We start from the raw sequence: 15,643 nt of genomic DNA, 5'->3' as shown, positions 1-15,643 counted from the left end.
GCCATTTCAATGAGTCAGCATGCACAATACCAGGACCTCTCCTAAGTGGAATGCAGCCATCATTAATGGTTTTGAATACACCTGTGCTGTGTCCTACTAGGAAAAGGTCTATTATGTGCGAGGTAAGCTTAGAGACACCACTCTTTTTAATTATTAAAATATAATTATTTTGTTAGACAAAGATATTCCCCAAAATTATGCATATACCTATTTTTAAAAAGAAACTGCTGTAGTAGCACTAGCAGGAGACAAGTTATAATTGAGGTAAGTTGAGCCTGGGTCTGTCTGAGCATTCTGTCTGTTTTTAAAGGAAGTTTATCCTCGCCACTGTTGCACCAAATGCTTGCTCTTGGGGGAATTGTTGGATCTTTGTAAATTATAGAGTGTGGTCTAGACCTACTCTATAATTTATATTATTAAGATGACATAAATAGCTCCATTTGGAAATCAAAAAAATGAAAGTTCATTTTCTAATGTGAACCATTCTTTGTTGAACTTTAATATAGGGTTGGGCGATATGGAGAAAATGAAATATCACGCTATTTTTTTTTACCAAATACCTCTGTTGATACTGCAATGATATTGTAGTGTTGACTGTTGGTGCTTTAACAAAATATTTACACAATGAGATTTTTGATAAATAATCCCCAGTAATCTGGATATAATAACAAATGAAGTAATAAAAGGCAAATAATAGAACAGTTACAACAGTCTGGTAAATTCAGAAAATTACATCACTTTACTGTAATGCAGCCTTTACAACCAGGAAAAGACAACCCTTATGCCATATTACGATATCCAAAATCTAAGACGATATCTAGTCTCATATCACAATATTGATATAATATTGATATATTGCCCAGCTCTACTTTAATATTTTACAAACACCAGAGCAACAGAGCGCTGTTTGGATTTTTCCGATTCCGATTCCTAAACCGATTCTTGAAAAATTACATAAGAGGCTTTTTTTTAATGGAGTTTTTTTTTTTTTTTTTTACTAAATTATTTCAATTTAACAATATATTAAAATTTTAAAGTACTTAAATATAATAAGTAAACCTAAGTTACCTAACACACAACTACAATAATTTAACAAATAAAGTTAAACTATTAACAAGTAACAACAAAATAAATGTTGAGTTGGTATGCCAACCAGCTTCAACCTTTAGCAGTTCTTTTGCAGAATATATTATCCTATCTTTGTGATTCTAAAATAAGGAAACACACAGATAGCAATGAATTCTTATTTATTAGGGAAGGGGGTAAACGATTATTTATTAAACGATTAATCGGGCGATTATTTTATCGATTAGTCGACTAATCTGACGATTAATCTAACGTTTATTTTTCTGTTGCTCGATTAATAAAAACCATAATGTATCAAATAAATATCAAAAAAATCTTAATATACTTTATTAAACAGTTTTGCACAGCAAAACATCTGCTTTACACAAATTAAATAAAATAATTTTACTGTTCTACAAAATGAAAGGCCAGCCTGTTTACTCTTTTACAGTACAAACATAACTCTCTCATAACTCTAAAAAATTAATAAGTTGTAGTGCAAAAAAATACCGTGCAGTGCAGTATAGACATTCCTGAGAGTGTTTAACACAATATAAAATTCCTGTTTTCTGTTTTACAGTCCCAACATAAATCTCTCCTGTACAAAGCTACTGCAATCTGTTTGCTACCGTTAGCTAGATCTAGCAGCTGTGCACTTTGGTTCCAAGCAAACCAACACATCTTAGCTCTCTGTGCAGTTTGTTCGTTAGTAGCTAACGGTCACGTTAGCTAACGTTAGCTACTATAGATAGCTGTGTTCTGCAGCCGTAAGCTAGTTACGATTCAAGCCAACATTAGATGATAACTAACGTTAACTAAACACAACTGTCTAGGCGCCAGTAGCTAGCTAACGTTAATGTTAGCTACTAACCTAGCACCAGCCTAGCACGAACAAACCGCACGCAGAGCTAAGATAGTTAGCTAGCACCACCGAAGTGCACAGAGCTCAAGCAACACAACACACTACGCAAACATGAAATTAATTTAGCCAACGTTATTACGTTATTGTCTCCTTCACGAGTGAATGGGGTGCCTCCGTTTCAGATGCTCCCACATTGCTTGTGCTGGTGTGGTATGCCAACTCAATTTAGCAGAGAGCGCAAATAACGACACCTTTTACGCTTGGGACTAAATTTGAAGTATTCCCATACCTTCGATGATTTAGGGAGAGCTGTTTTTTAGGACTTTTTATTTTATTGGGGCTTTTTGCAGGGCTTTGTTGTGAATTCTGTGAGGAGGTTGCTGTTTCGTTCTCCATTCTGCAATGTTTTGGTCTCCCACGTTTATATATTGTCTATGGTGGCGAGCTGTGCCGAAGCGTCGACGCAAAAATTTGACATCGACGCATCGCTACAGGCATATTATTTATTAAATATTTCAAACTGAACTGAAATCTACTACAGTAGATTTTACAATGAAATAAAAACGTCTTATAAAAAAGTAATTTAAGTTTTAATGTAAAAAAAGAAATTCCCAAAAATGTAGAAAATAAAGAACTTTTAAAAATAGTTCTTTTTGTAAACAAAATTATGGTAAATATTCATCTCTGACGTGTGATCTACTGGAAAATATGCTGTCTCGAGGCACCAGTTGCGCAGCTTCCATTCATCGTCAATGTAGTGCAATGTAAGGCTCAAATATGGGTCCATTGTCCTACTTGACCACAGATCAGATGTGGCTGCAAAGTGCTTAACAGACTTATGTTCAGCAGCTACTTTTTTATGACATGTTTGGTACATGTTGGGCAGCGCAGTTTGGGAAAAATAGTGTCGCAATGGCACAGTGTATCTTTCAATCTGACAAGTGTTTTAACGAGTTGTTTAAACCCACTGTGCTCGCCGTAGCTATGGGAGCCATGTCCTTAGCGATGTAGTAACTAATGGCGTCAGTTATTTCTCTCCATTTTCTTGAATCCTTTTCATATTGTGAGGCATTTGTAAATGCGTGTGTTATCGACACCTGCTTTGTGGAGGCACTTGTTGCTTGGCGATTGTCATCCTCTCTTTTTTTGAGCCATGCACTGTTCATATTCAGTAATGTGATTGCGCTCCAGGTGTTGAAATAGATTGCTGGTATTACCTTTGGTCGCTATAACAGTTTTTCTGCAGTGTTTGCATTTGACTTGAGTTTGTTCGGTGTCGTCTTTATTGAAACCAAAATGTGTCCAAACGACGGACACTGCGTGTTTTTTTTGGTACAAGCGGCTCCGGCTCCTGTTGCTGAGTTGAATCTGTGTTTGAGTTCTCCTCCATGTTGCTTCAATGTTGCAGACTGGATGGGGCGGAGTCAAATGACTAGACACGCGGTGGACGTAATATGTTTTAAGGGGAAAGTACATTAACACACAGTGGGCGGCCACGTAAATATTAATAGGATTAAAAGACCGAAATAACTGACTTGGTAAAATTACGTTGGTTATAGGCTCTGAATTTTGGGTTAGATAATTTTTCGATTAATCATCCAGCCCTAGCTTGAGTGATCATGAAGCATGCAGTAGAGCTGAAGGTTTGAAAATGGGGTCCTCAGGAATGTAGTTGACCTTTTTAGTTGCCTGACTTTATTGCTTTTTATAAATATCTGACGGTGGGGACGAATGTGGGACACATTTTGAGCAACCACAGAATAATAGTAAATATTCTTAAAAACTCAGTTTGTAGTTTATAAAACATTACAATGTACTATTTCATGTGGTAAAGATATTATTCAACTCAATTATTACTTTGTTTTTTTTAATCAAGTTGAAATGATAATCTATCCGAGGACAACTGATTTTGTAGGTAATGGGCCAGCAAATAATCATTAAATTAATAAAAATAAAACCAAAAGAACCTTACATATGTGTAAAGGACTCCCTGATTATAACCTTGATTCTTTTTATTCATGAAAATGTTATTAATTTCCAACAGAATTGGCACTTTTCTTAGTGGGACATGTTTTTGCCAAAGTTTAAGAATCAGTGATAGGCTAGCAAATAACAATAAACCCACTATTAATTACATTATCTTAATGCATTGCAACTACTGTAGCATGTAAATAATGCACATAAAATACAAACGTGAGCAAGGGCGTTCAACAATCCCCGTTATATTGAATCAGCAGCCAACTTAGCTAGCAGGTAAAGAACACAAACAACAAAATCACCAGCTAACAATGGACTGACAACATAACTTATACGACTTACAGTTGTCACACAATCTCCACTGGCTAGTTAGGCTATCCCTCAGCGAGTCTCATTTGTTTCTTTCGCTCACTTTTCTGCCGGGTGGCACGCGTGCCCACTCGCGGTGTGAAGTGCGTGTCCACATTATTCTCCGACATGCACTCTAACAATCACTGCTTATAGACGGCCTTTTGTACAAATGCATTACCTGTTTTCCCTGTTTTTATACAGAAGTTTAGTTTGCTAAATTTATCAATTTGTTTTAAGTTGGATATTGGATGTGAAAAGAAGGAATTGGTTCTTCCATAACATTGCACTTTAGATGTGTGTGAACTTCCCACACCAGGAGTAATTTATATAGTTCTATTTTATAACGATCGATTATCTAAAACAAATCTATTCTATGTAAAATGTTCTATTAAAGAAAGAAAATAAATATTTGTGTGTGCTGTAAAGTGGTTGGAGAAAAGGAAATCAGATTCGGCTAAAATTGGTATCGTCAGGTCAAACTCAATGAAAAATCGGAATCGGCCTAGAAAATTGGTGAATCTCTAATTCTGATGGAAATTTACAACTGAAAGTGAAATTTAAACTAAAGCTTCTGCTGCTGGTAAGCCAAAAGGGGGCACTGCTGCACACACAATTATGTTAAAAAACCAAACTCTCTTAATTTACTTAAGAGAGGTACGAACAGTAACTTCTGTCAGAACATGGGCACCCAGATGATGCGTACGTCACAGAAAGAAATACCCGTAACGTAATGCTTTTTTTTGCCTCACAGCATAATTTTGTGATTAATTACATGACACTTTGCAACACAGTAATACAACAGAGACCTTATTTATTGATACATTTCAATATCGATCCAGCTTAACATTACTACAATGTGCTGGTTTATAAGTAGCTAACGTTAATGCTAATGCTTGGTGGGTAACATTATGAGGTTACAACATCTTTCAACACGCTCAGTTATTTTTAGTATGATTAATTTGACCGAGGTTAACAGCATTGGGCTAACCCACAAATAAGTTCACCAGTAACGTTAACGTTAGCTGTATAGATAGACCATTGATCTAATGCTAATTTAGCCAGCTAGAACACCCCAGTCGGTCTGCCTCACTCCCCAGGCACAAAGAGACTTCAGTCGGGATGACCGCTGACTTCAGCCCCGGGACAAATGGCTAGCTAGTTACCGTTAGCCCCCAGTCAGCTAGCAGCCAGCACTTAACTCCATTGCCTGGTGCTAACGGCAGTTTAATGAAGCGTCTGGAAAAAGTCACAACAGAAGCCATCCGTAACGTTAGCTATGTCTCCGTTAGCGCTACCGGTATTCGTGCCAAAAATCTCCTCCCTCCTGAATTTCTTCCACCTTCGCGTTTGGCTGTCTTTACAGTTAGCTAAATTAATTCGAAAAAGGTGGGTTAAGCACCAAAACGATTGGTTAAGATTAAAGCAAAGTGAAGGGGGAGATAATTCCTGGCAGCTGGGAAATCTTCTGCTGCCGACAATGGCCATTGAGCGTCCTTGCTGTCCCGGAGATCTCCCCCCGGAATCCCTACCAACACCCGTCTCTCAGCCTCCTTGAGTAACGTTACAACAAATCCTGTCTGCCCCTGTGTTGAAAAAGGTGACATTGATATGTGAAATACATTGTGATAGTGTAGTTTTAGCTTGCTGGCTAATGTTAGTTTGCTGGCTCACTAGCTAACTGGTCAGCCACCAATACAAATCAAATCAAGAAAAACGTAATTATCTTGAGGAAAATGCAGCTATATTATTAGAATGACATGAATAAATGTTACTAAACGTAACGTGAATAACCTTAAATGTGTAAACTCGTCCGTGAACAGATGCATTCTATTCGGGGATGGTGTTTAACAATAAAGACTACAACTCCCATGATTCCATGCAACTTCCCAACATCATCAGAAGTCCCTGTTTACCATCCATTGTTTTAATTGAGAGACCCCTAGTGGCAGAAAGTTACATATTGTACATTTTAAAGGGGAAGGCTTGGCTGCTAACAAACATATAAAAGGAGAACGGTGAAAGTTTACTTTTCTATCTAGCACATCGCGATGTAGACGATGAAACAAAATATTGTGCAGCCCTACTCTAGAGTCACTACTAACTGTGAAGATAATCACCATCACTCTCTAACTCTCTACCACACACGCTGGCCCTGCTATTTTCTTGAAGAGCTAAACGCACACCAATGCACGACTCAGCGCAACGAAGTATAAACTTCAGGCCATTTACGTAGGCTGGAGCCCTGCGTTTCAGTTAATTTCCTTGCCTCACACTGATGCAAAAATACATTTGCCAGTGATTATCTTAACTGCATAGCCTATTATTCCAGTGATAAAATAAATCCATGTCATAGCCATTTTAAGTTTCATGTCAAGTACTTCAATAAAAATACTGATTCTCCAAAGTTCAGTTAAAAAAAAATCTTTAGAATAATATGCAAATTAATCGTTAGATTAATCAATGACAAAAATAATCGTTAGATACAGCCCTAAATGTTTCCATTTTGTAGCTGGTTTTAGCAAGCTGACCTTAACAAGCTATGCTACTGTGTATCAGTTTGTTAGACTACATTTGTAAGTTTTCATATCTATGACGATACAAATTACCTCTCATTATTATTATTGGTTTGAGTTTAGTTTGAGTGATAGTCAGTAATGTGTCTTTTCTTCATTCTGTTTCCTGCAGATGTTGAGCAGCTGTCGGTGGTTAATCCTGAGACCGATGACTGTGTTGATTGGAAGGAGACCAGAGAACCTCAGTCAGCTTTAAACTCTCTGAAACAACATGATTCAAGATGTAAGAAAACATTCAGCTGCTCTGAGTGTGGGAGAAGATTTGGCAACAGGGGACATCTGAATGATCACATGAGAATCCACCCGGGAGAGAGGAAATACAGCTGCTGTGTTTGTAACAAGAGATTTATCTGGCGTCAACAGGTCAGAACACATAAATGCGTCGACCTTCAGTCGTCACAGCTTCATCAGAGTCAACCGGAGGAGAACAGAGAGGCACAGCATCCAGCCAGCAGAGAAACTCAACACATGGAAACAGAAGCTGATGGAGAGGACTGTGGAGGACCAGAACCAGCCAGGAACTCACATCCACTTTTACACCCAGAGACTGAAGACCAGACTGGAGACTGCAGAGTTCCTATCAGTGATTTGAGATGTAGTTCTGTTAAAAAACCTTTTATCTGCCATGAGTGTGGGAAAGGATATGCCCGTGATCGACATCTGAAGGAACACATGAGAACTCATACCGGAGAGAAGCCTTTTAGCTGCTCTCAGTGTGACAAAAGATTTGGCTGTGAGCAACATCTAAAGGAACACATTAAAATTCATACAGGGGATAAGCCTTTCAGCTGCTCTGAGTGTGGGAAAAGATTTGGCCACAAGGAAACTCTGAAGACACACTTGAGAACTCACACAGGTGAAAAACCTTTCCGCTGCTCAGTCTGTACGAAATCTTTTACACAGAGTGGAAATTTACGGTCACACATGGCAGCGCACACAGGAGAGAAACCTTTCAGCTGCTCGGTCTGTAAGAAATCTTTTACAGAGAGAGGAAGCGTAAAGGCACACATGAGAATCCACACAGGGGAGACGGCATTTAGCTGCTCCGAGTGTGGAAAAAGATTTTGCTACAAGTCCCTCCTGAAGATACACATGAGAAGCCACACAGGAGAGAAACCTTTTATTTGCTCTGAGTGTGGGAGAAGATTTAAGAACAACTCAAATCTGAAGAAACACTCGAGAACTCACACAGGAGAGAAACCTTTCAGCTGCTCAGTCTGTGATCAAAGATTTGGCCGCAAGACAAACCTGAATAGACACATGATAACTCACACAGGAGAGAAAGCCTTCAGCTGCTCAGTCTGTAAGACATCTTTTACACAGAGTGGAAGTTTAAAAAAACACATGAAACAACACACAGGAGAGGAACCGTCTACTTCCTGTGTTAGTGACATCAGAAAGCAGCAGGAGTGGAGCTCCAGTGTGGACCAGGAGCAGCCAGAGAATAGGCTCGTTGGAGATGAACCGCGCCTCGCCTGTAAAGTAGACGAGAGCAGGCGGCAGCAGAAGGACGCGGTGACAAAAAGCCGCGGTCAAGTCGGACAGTTTCCAGCCGTTTCCAGCAGGCTTCACAGGAAGTGACAGAAACACTGTGGTCCGATTTCGATCTGATGAAATGTTATCAGACACATATCAGCTTGTACAGAGTAGCTGTCAAAATGCTCTACATGCGATCTGTTGCTGATATTAATTAACAACAGACCAGACGATCCGTAATCTGAACAGATTTAGTCTCTCTGACTTCTAAACGTCACTATCAGGCACACAACAAATGTGTTCTGTACAGAATAAGCCTTTACATCTGACAAATAGCAGTTATCTATTCCCTGCAATTCAAAAACTAAAATGTTTATATAAAACGTCATGTTGAGTCGATTCTGAACCAATCAGCTGTTAGATCAGCTGAGCGCCAGGCATTTCCCAGCATGCTCTGGGTCCGCCTGGGTCTTGGAGTCCGTGAAAAGCAACTGCGCTGCCTGCGTCTCAAACCTGCGGCCGCCTTGATCTCGTGAGGTTATCGTTGCCCACGTGTACGTGACCTCAGAGCAAGTCGGGATCAAATCGGACACAAATCTAACCGGCAGTTAACGGGCGGCAATCACCGGTAAACAATTCTGCGCAGAACTGGCTCATCTCGAACGAGCCTAATCTTAGCCAGGTTGGAACTCTCTGAACCATAGAAATAAATGGATAGAAAGGCCATTTCCATTAAAATTAACGTAGCATAATGGTCAGAAAGGGAACCATTTTGATGTGTACCATTGCCATGGTAACGTATAAACTTCAGCATAAGCCGACTTTCGGCGAGTCGCAGAGCTGAGGCTAAATGAGTCAAATTAACTTCATGCTTCATCCACACAAAGCACACTGCCATCGCCACGAGCAAGAGCTTTATTCGGCTCGTTTTCTGTGAATGATGTATCGAGTTGGTGACGTTAAGGCGGAGTTAGCAAGCTAATCTTAGCCAAACAACAAGTTGTTCTCCGGCTGGCTGGTTCCGCCGTGATGTCATGCTGCATCGGTTACAGAGAATGAGCTGAACAGCGGGCTGGGTCCAGTGATGGACTGGTATCAAAAAAACGGCCCTGGCATTTGCAACACACCGGCCCAATTTTCAAACCACACCAACCTCACCCAAACAAGCCCAAAAAAAACATACAGAGAATGCAAAAAATTTAGGGGATGCATTACGAACGCTACAGTCGGTGACATATGCCAACAACAATTAAACATCTAAGAGTGTCGGCAGATCTACGACACGATATGCTCCACTAAAGGCACATTCAGCATTAATGCAACAGCTCAATGTTTAAACAGCAAATAATACAACAGCTCCTCAAAAACATGGAAAGAGTAATGCTCAACCTCGGTAGTACACGCATAGAGTGTCAATAACTTACCTTTTGAAATTAGTAACTCTGCGTACAGAGAGAAACCCTCCCACGCAGCTCGCTGCACTACAATCTTGAATATTTTTGGCTGCATGCATAAAATAAACCAAAGACAGATTATTGTTATCAGTAGTGGCCCATAGAGGGCAGCCCTTCTGGCATTTGCCCAAATTCCAGATGGCCAGTCGGTAACTGGGTGGGTCTAACGTTAGCGGTCCGCTGACCTGTTGTCACTGGGTCTAACTGTCCCGACCTGCGTTGGGCGGCTCTCCTCCAAGCGAGCAGCGTCACAGTTTAAGGCCACACTGACGCCTATTGTTACCATGACAACTTGCAACAATTGCCATTTTGTTCAATCAAATGACCACAGGAAACCGTTCAATGGCCTTTCTATCCTTTTTAGTCTATGCTCTGTACGCTGTAATCTGTAAACTGTGGACGCTGATCTCTACTTAAATGTTGTTTGAATTTTGTCTAAGGGGAATTTATGTAGTGTATCAGTACAAACTCAACACATGGAAACAGAAGGACTGTGGAGGACCAGAACCAGCCAGGAACTCACATCCACTTTTACAGCCAGAGACTGAAGACCAGACTGGAGACTCTTCTGAACCTGAGACTGGTGACAGTGCTGATTGGAAGGAGACCAGAGAACCTCAGTTCAATTGCAAGTCAAATCTGAAGAGACACTTTAGGGGCCCTATTTTTAATCGTTAAAATAGGGCATGGTGTGAAGCACCTGGTGCAGGTGCGTTTAGGGCGTATACAAATCCACTTATTCTAGTTTAACGGTGAAAAAAAGGGTCAAAGGGGTTGTACTTAGTGTCTTCCTTAATTCATAGGTGTGTTTTGGGTGTAACGTGCAATAAACCAATCAGAGGGTCATCTCTCATTCCCTTTAAAAGCCAGGCACGTTTGTACCTTGGCGCATTGCTATTATGATGGTGGATTTTCACCATAATATTTTTATTTTTAATCTTCTGCATTTTTGTGTGCTGCTGCCTGTGTGTGTAACAAGCATAGTGTGCGCGCGCTGTGCACAAGCCTAGGAGCATTTTACTAATGCCGCTTTTCCGTTATATGGTACCTGCTCGACTCTACTCGCCTTTTTTGGTTTTCCGTTACGTAAAAAAGTACCTGGTACCTGCTAACAGATACTATTTTTAGTACCACCTCAGTCGAGGTTCCAAGCGAGCTGAGGCGAGCAAAACCCTGCAGGCTGCTGATTGGTCGGAAAGAATAGTCACTGATCACTGCATTGCTAGCGACAGATGGCATTTTTAAATAGTTTAGCCAGCGGTGTTTTTTTTTTGCTGCCGGAGGCTCCACGCAGAGCTTTCTCCGTAGCATACAAGTGGCCTGATGGTTGTGTGTGTGTGTGTGTGTGTGTGTGTGTGTGTGTGTGTGTGTCTCGAGTCGCCGTGTGCGTGTGGGGAGCTGGTGAGCGAGGGAGAAGTGAGAGAGTGACGGCGATTAGCTCCGCAGCGAGTAGTGACTCTAGAGTCCTAGTGAGAGAAACAAAGTGTCTCCCCTGTTCTTTCTGACCACGGTGGGAAATCTGGATTAGGAAAAGTTAACTCTCATTGATTTCATGTTGTTTACGGAGAAGGAGAACCAGGAAATGAGTCGGGGGAAGGCCACGCTGAGGCGGTACTAAAATCTGCAATGGAGAGCGGACGCACAGTGTGCCGAGGAGAGTCGAGCAGGTACCATGTAATGGAAAAACGCCATAATGTGCTGTTAAAATAATAATGAAATGCTGTGTTATTGACTTTAGACCAGGTTTTTGTTGGCCAATGGCGCGATCACTCCCCGCAGCCTCAAGATAGCAATACGCCTAGAATGCACCTGAACACACCTCCCTGTAAGACCAGCACGCCCATGGGCACCCAGATGGGCACAGGTGCATTTGCTATTTAAACAACATGGCCGCTGGACAGGAAATTGACAACTGCGTTGGTCTTAACAAGATAGGTGCAAGATGGGGCCCTAGAACGAAGAAACGAGAGAAAACATATCTCAAAGCTGTAATAAGATGTAGTTTAAAGGGGTAGTTCAGAATTTTGGACATAGGACCTCATTTCCAAATTAGCCAGTGTGTTATTTATCAGTGGAGACAGTTTTCAACACGTTTTTATCCAGTCCTAGTTGCAGAGTTCGCTGGTGCTAGGCTAGCGCATGTCAACGGTTTATGCTAGCCTTCTGGGGCGAGTGGGACTCTTTTTGGTGTGGAGCGCCTTTTTGGCCCGCTCAACACCCAGACCCAAGGAAGACACCGGCAACGCCACCCGGGGAATTTCACCCCCAGAATAGGATTTGACTAGTTAAATAGCTAAATCACCAAAATACAGAAAGCACACAGGTTCGATTTATGCACGAAGCCAGAGACGTAGTTCCGTTAAAACAATGATTTTATTAATACAATTACTAAAACATCAAATATAAAATACTATTTAAAAATACCAGACACACTAAATGTGGGAAATAAGTGCTGCGGCCTTACCGGTGGAGGGACAGGGTCAAAGGGTGTGGGGTCTCAGGGAAGGATCACCCCAGTCACACGTGAGCGAGCACACACACACACACACACACACACACACACACACACACACACACACACACACACACACACACACACACACACACACACACACACACACACACACACACACACACACACACACACACACGTGAAAAACTCAAAATAAACCAAGGGGAAAAACACAGCACACAGGAGGGAGACACCACCACCGGGACACCGACACCACCACCTTCGGTTCTTCGGCAAGAACATTCAGTTATTGGGGGGAAGGAAAATGAATCAAACCAAAAATAAATGAAAAACAACTTCAATCTAAGGCAAATCTAGGCAGCAAAGGTGTCTGAATAGCTGCCTAGAGCCTAACAAATAACCAAAATTAACAAATAAACCATAAAGTTTCAACAGAAATGAGTTTTTTATAAGAACTTTAAACAAAAAGAAATATAAAATAACCAAAAATCACTTAATCATAATTTAACAAATAAACCCATAAACATAAACCCCAATCTCCATACACATTAGTAAGCACAGACAAGCCAAAGAAAGGCAAAGCTATTGTCAGTGTCATGACCACTCAAATACTGCCCTGTCTGACACTTTGGGCAACAGATCCTGGCGCTGAAAGGCGCGTCGAGGCATTCAGAGCCTGGCGTGAGCTCGTGTGGTTACAACCCGTTGACAGTGGTTGAAACCAAAGTCAGTTGAGACAAAACCGCAGCGTGGCAGGAAGGGAGGGGCTAGTGCAGATACCAGCACAAGCGAAGTAATTTTACAACCCTGGCGTGCACAAACAAACCAAATTCAGTGACTGTTTATGATTAAAGAAAATACACGCGATACCACTGATATACATACATACATACCCGTCAGGGAGCTTCGCACCAATACACCGACAGTGCCGATAGTACAGCTACACAGAGCCTACAATAAAATGGCAGATTACTTAAACACTCGTTCATTAAAATATTCAACCACTCAACCCGGTTCCGTTAAAGGAAAGATCAGGTTTGTAACAGGGAGACACTGCAAAAGACAATACACGCTGTAATGCCCATCCCAACACAACCGAGGCCTTTAGGTAACAAATAAAAACACTGCATTACCTGTCGCACAACCGTGACTGCACCGCGAACGCGAAAGGACCCAGAGCGGAAATGTGCTTCCAGCAACAAAGAAGAGAAGAGGTCAAACCCCCTGCCTATATAGCATGCAGTTACTTCCTGATTGGTCCAGAGAGAGTGAGTGTGATTGAAACCACCTGCGACCAATCAACCTGCTACAATCTTCCATTTAAAAACGGTCTTACCCACCCCACAGTACACCTGAGGCAAATAAATAACGCCAGAATAACAATTTTAATGTCTGTGTGGATAGAATAATGTTACAAATAAAACTCTTTGCATCGCAATCCAATAGTTATACTTTGTTCCCTGTAGTAGTGGTAGTAGGCTACGGCAGCGGAGGACTGATATTACCTAGGCTACCGAGGAAGCCGGTTTCCATGACAATCACACAAGTTTATTTACCTGACGCTGTCACTCATTGCTACAGAAGCAGAGTAGTTTAGTTTATTCATTTAAAGAAACCGGGACAGCGTACAATAAACATTAACCCCAAGGGGAGAGATGGATAGTACCAGGTTTTAGCTCAAGATCAAATTTTCAACTGTAGTCCCTGGGCAGGCTGATCTTAACTAAAATACACAATACATCATACATACATGAATAGTAAAATTTACATTAACCAAATAAATAAAATATAAGAAAAGGTCACATTCAAACCTTTCATGTACTCAGATCTACTCTTATTGACCTTAAAACACACACTTACACCACACATACATATATCACACATAAAATATAAAAAAGGTCAAATTCACACCTTTAATGTACTCAGATCTACTCTTATAGACCTCAGAACACACACATATCCAGTCACGTGTGTACAAATTTGATTTGACAAAAGCCATTTCTTTGTCGGTCTTGCAAACGTGTTTGTGTTTCCTATCAGCTCTGTGGGCAACATATTCCACGGACGAGCAGCCACACAAGAAAAAGCATTTATTCCAAATGTTGTCCTGCGTTTAGGGATCCTGCATTCACCTCGCACTGTAGATCTAGTGGTCGAGCCGTTATTTCAGAGCCCAAAGATATGAATTCTTTTAGTGGAGGAGCAGCGGTCTCATGGAGGATTTTATACAAACACAGATTTGTGTGGATTATCAGATTTTCAAAGCTAAGAAATTTATTTTACAAGAATATGACAGTGATGGAATAGTCTGCCTTTCTTATCGTGAATCTTTAGAGTACATTGCACAAAGGAATAAACAAGATAGTACTATGGCCACGTTTGAAAGCCGTGCCCATGTTTTCTAATTCCACTCTGCCAGGCACACAGGCGCACAGGCGCACAGGCACACAGGCACACAGGCACACACAGGCACACAGGCACACAGGCACACACAGGCACACAGGCACACAGGCACACACACACACACACGCACGCACGCACGCACGCACGCACGCACGCGCGCGCGCTTTCCGAGCTTATGTGACTTTTCTGCCAGCAAGTTTCTCTGGCTCTTTCGGCACAGTACTACTAACCAGAGCAAAGTAAAATTCCGCAGCTGCTGAGAAACTAGTCCCTCAAAATGTAATGCAATTTTGAGATGCAAGTGTAATAAACGGGGGGAGGGGGGGTATGGCGGCAAAATACAGTTATCCAATATCTAAAAATGGTAAAAAAAAAAAAAGGAAAGGGGCCGACAACGCCACCTAGGGTTTCTCAAGGCCTAGGACCTCTTTAAAACTACATTCATTAAAAGTCAACTATTAAAAAACAGGTTCTTTTTTGCCGGGGGAGAGCAGTAAAACAGTGTATTTAAAACAAGTGACGAGTAAACAGATTTATTTAAAAGGAATAACCATAAAATTAAAAGGATTTTAAACTAAAAACTAAATAAAAATCTAACTAAAAACAGTCCAGACAGAACAGGAGTCTTGGCTTAAAATGTCCACAGGGCTCGGCCAGGAAGCAGCCTCCTTTGTACCGGTCACCTTCCTTGGGGCACGACCTGTAACAGAAACTCTAGCCAGTAAAACGTCCTTAGAACCTGCTACCACTTCATACACTTTACTACCATCAACACCGGCCTAAAAAGGGACTTACGCGGGAGGGAGAGGTTTTACACTCTCCCACTTTTGCCGCTAGTGGTCGGTGTTGGCGTTTTCTTGATTGTAGCTTCAGGGCTCCTAGGTTCTTTTTCCGTGTCCCTTCATCCGACCTGCTGGCTGCTTCTCCGCCGGTTCAGTATGATCGGTCACGCTTCGGTGTCTTCCCTCCTGTCCTCTTCATACTCTCAGGTCTTCCTCATGTTCTCCGT

At 41.4% G+C, this 15,643-nt stretch overlaps 1 protein-coding gene across 1 annotated transcript in view; it reads left to right on the top strand.

Annotated features, from left to right (window-relative positions):
• The window catches only part of LOC114559288 (gastrula zinc finger protein XlCGF57.1-like), a 12,505-nt gene extending 4,071 nt beyond the window's left edge, over window positions 1–8,434 (top strand). The window contains exon 2 of the mRNA XM_028583875.1: window positions 6,941–8,434. Within this exon, the coding sequence (XP_028439676.1) occupies window positions 6,941–8,409 (1,469 nt within the window). The 3' untranslated portion in view covers window positions 8,410–8,434. The remainder of the gene's footprint in view (window positions 1–6,940) is intronic.
• Window positions 8,435–15,643: the final 7,209 nt, after the last annotated feature.

Source organism: Perca flavescens, chromosome 7 (assembly GCF_004354835.1).
Source record: "Perca flavescens isolate YP-PL-M2 chromosome 7, PFLA_1.0, whole genome shotgun sequence".
In the NCBI taxonomy this organism is placed as follows: domain Eukaryota; kingdom Metazoa; phylum Chordata; class Actinopteri; order Perciformes; family Percidae; genus Perca; species Perca flavescens.
Note: the sequence above shows the minus strand (reverse complement) of the source record. Positions and strands in the feature narration are given on the sequence as shown.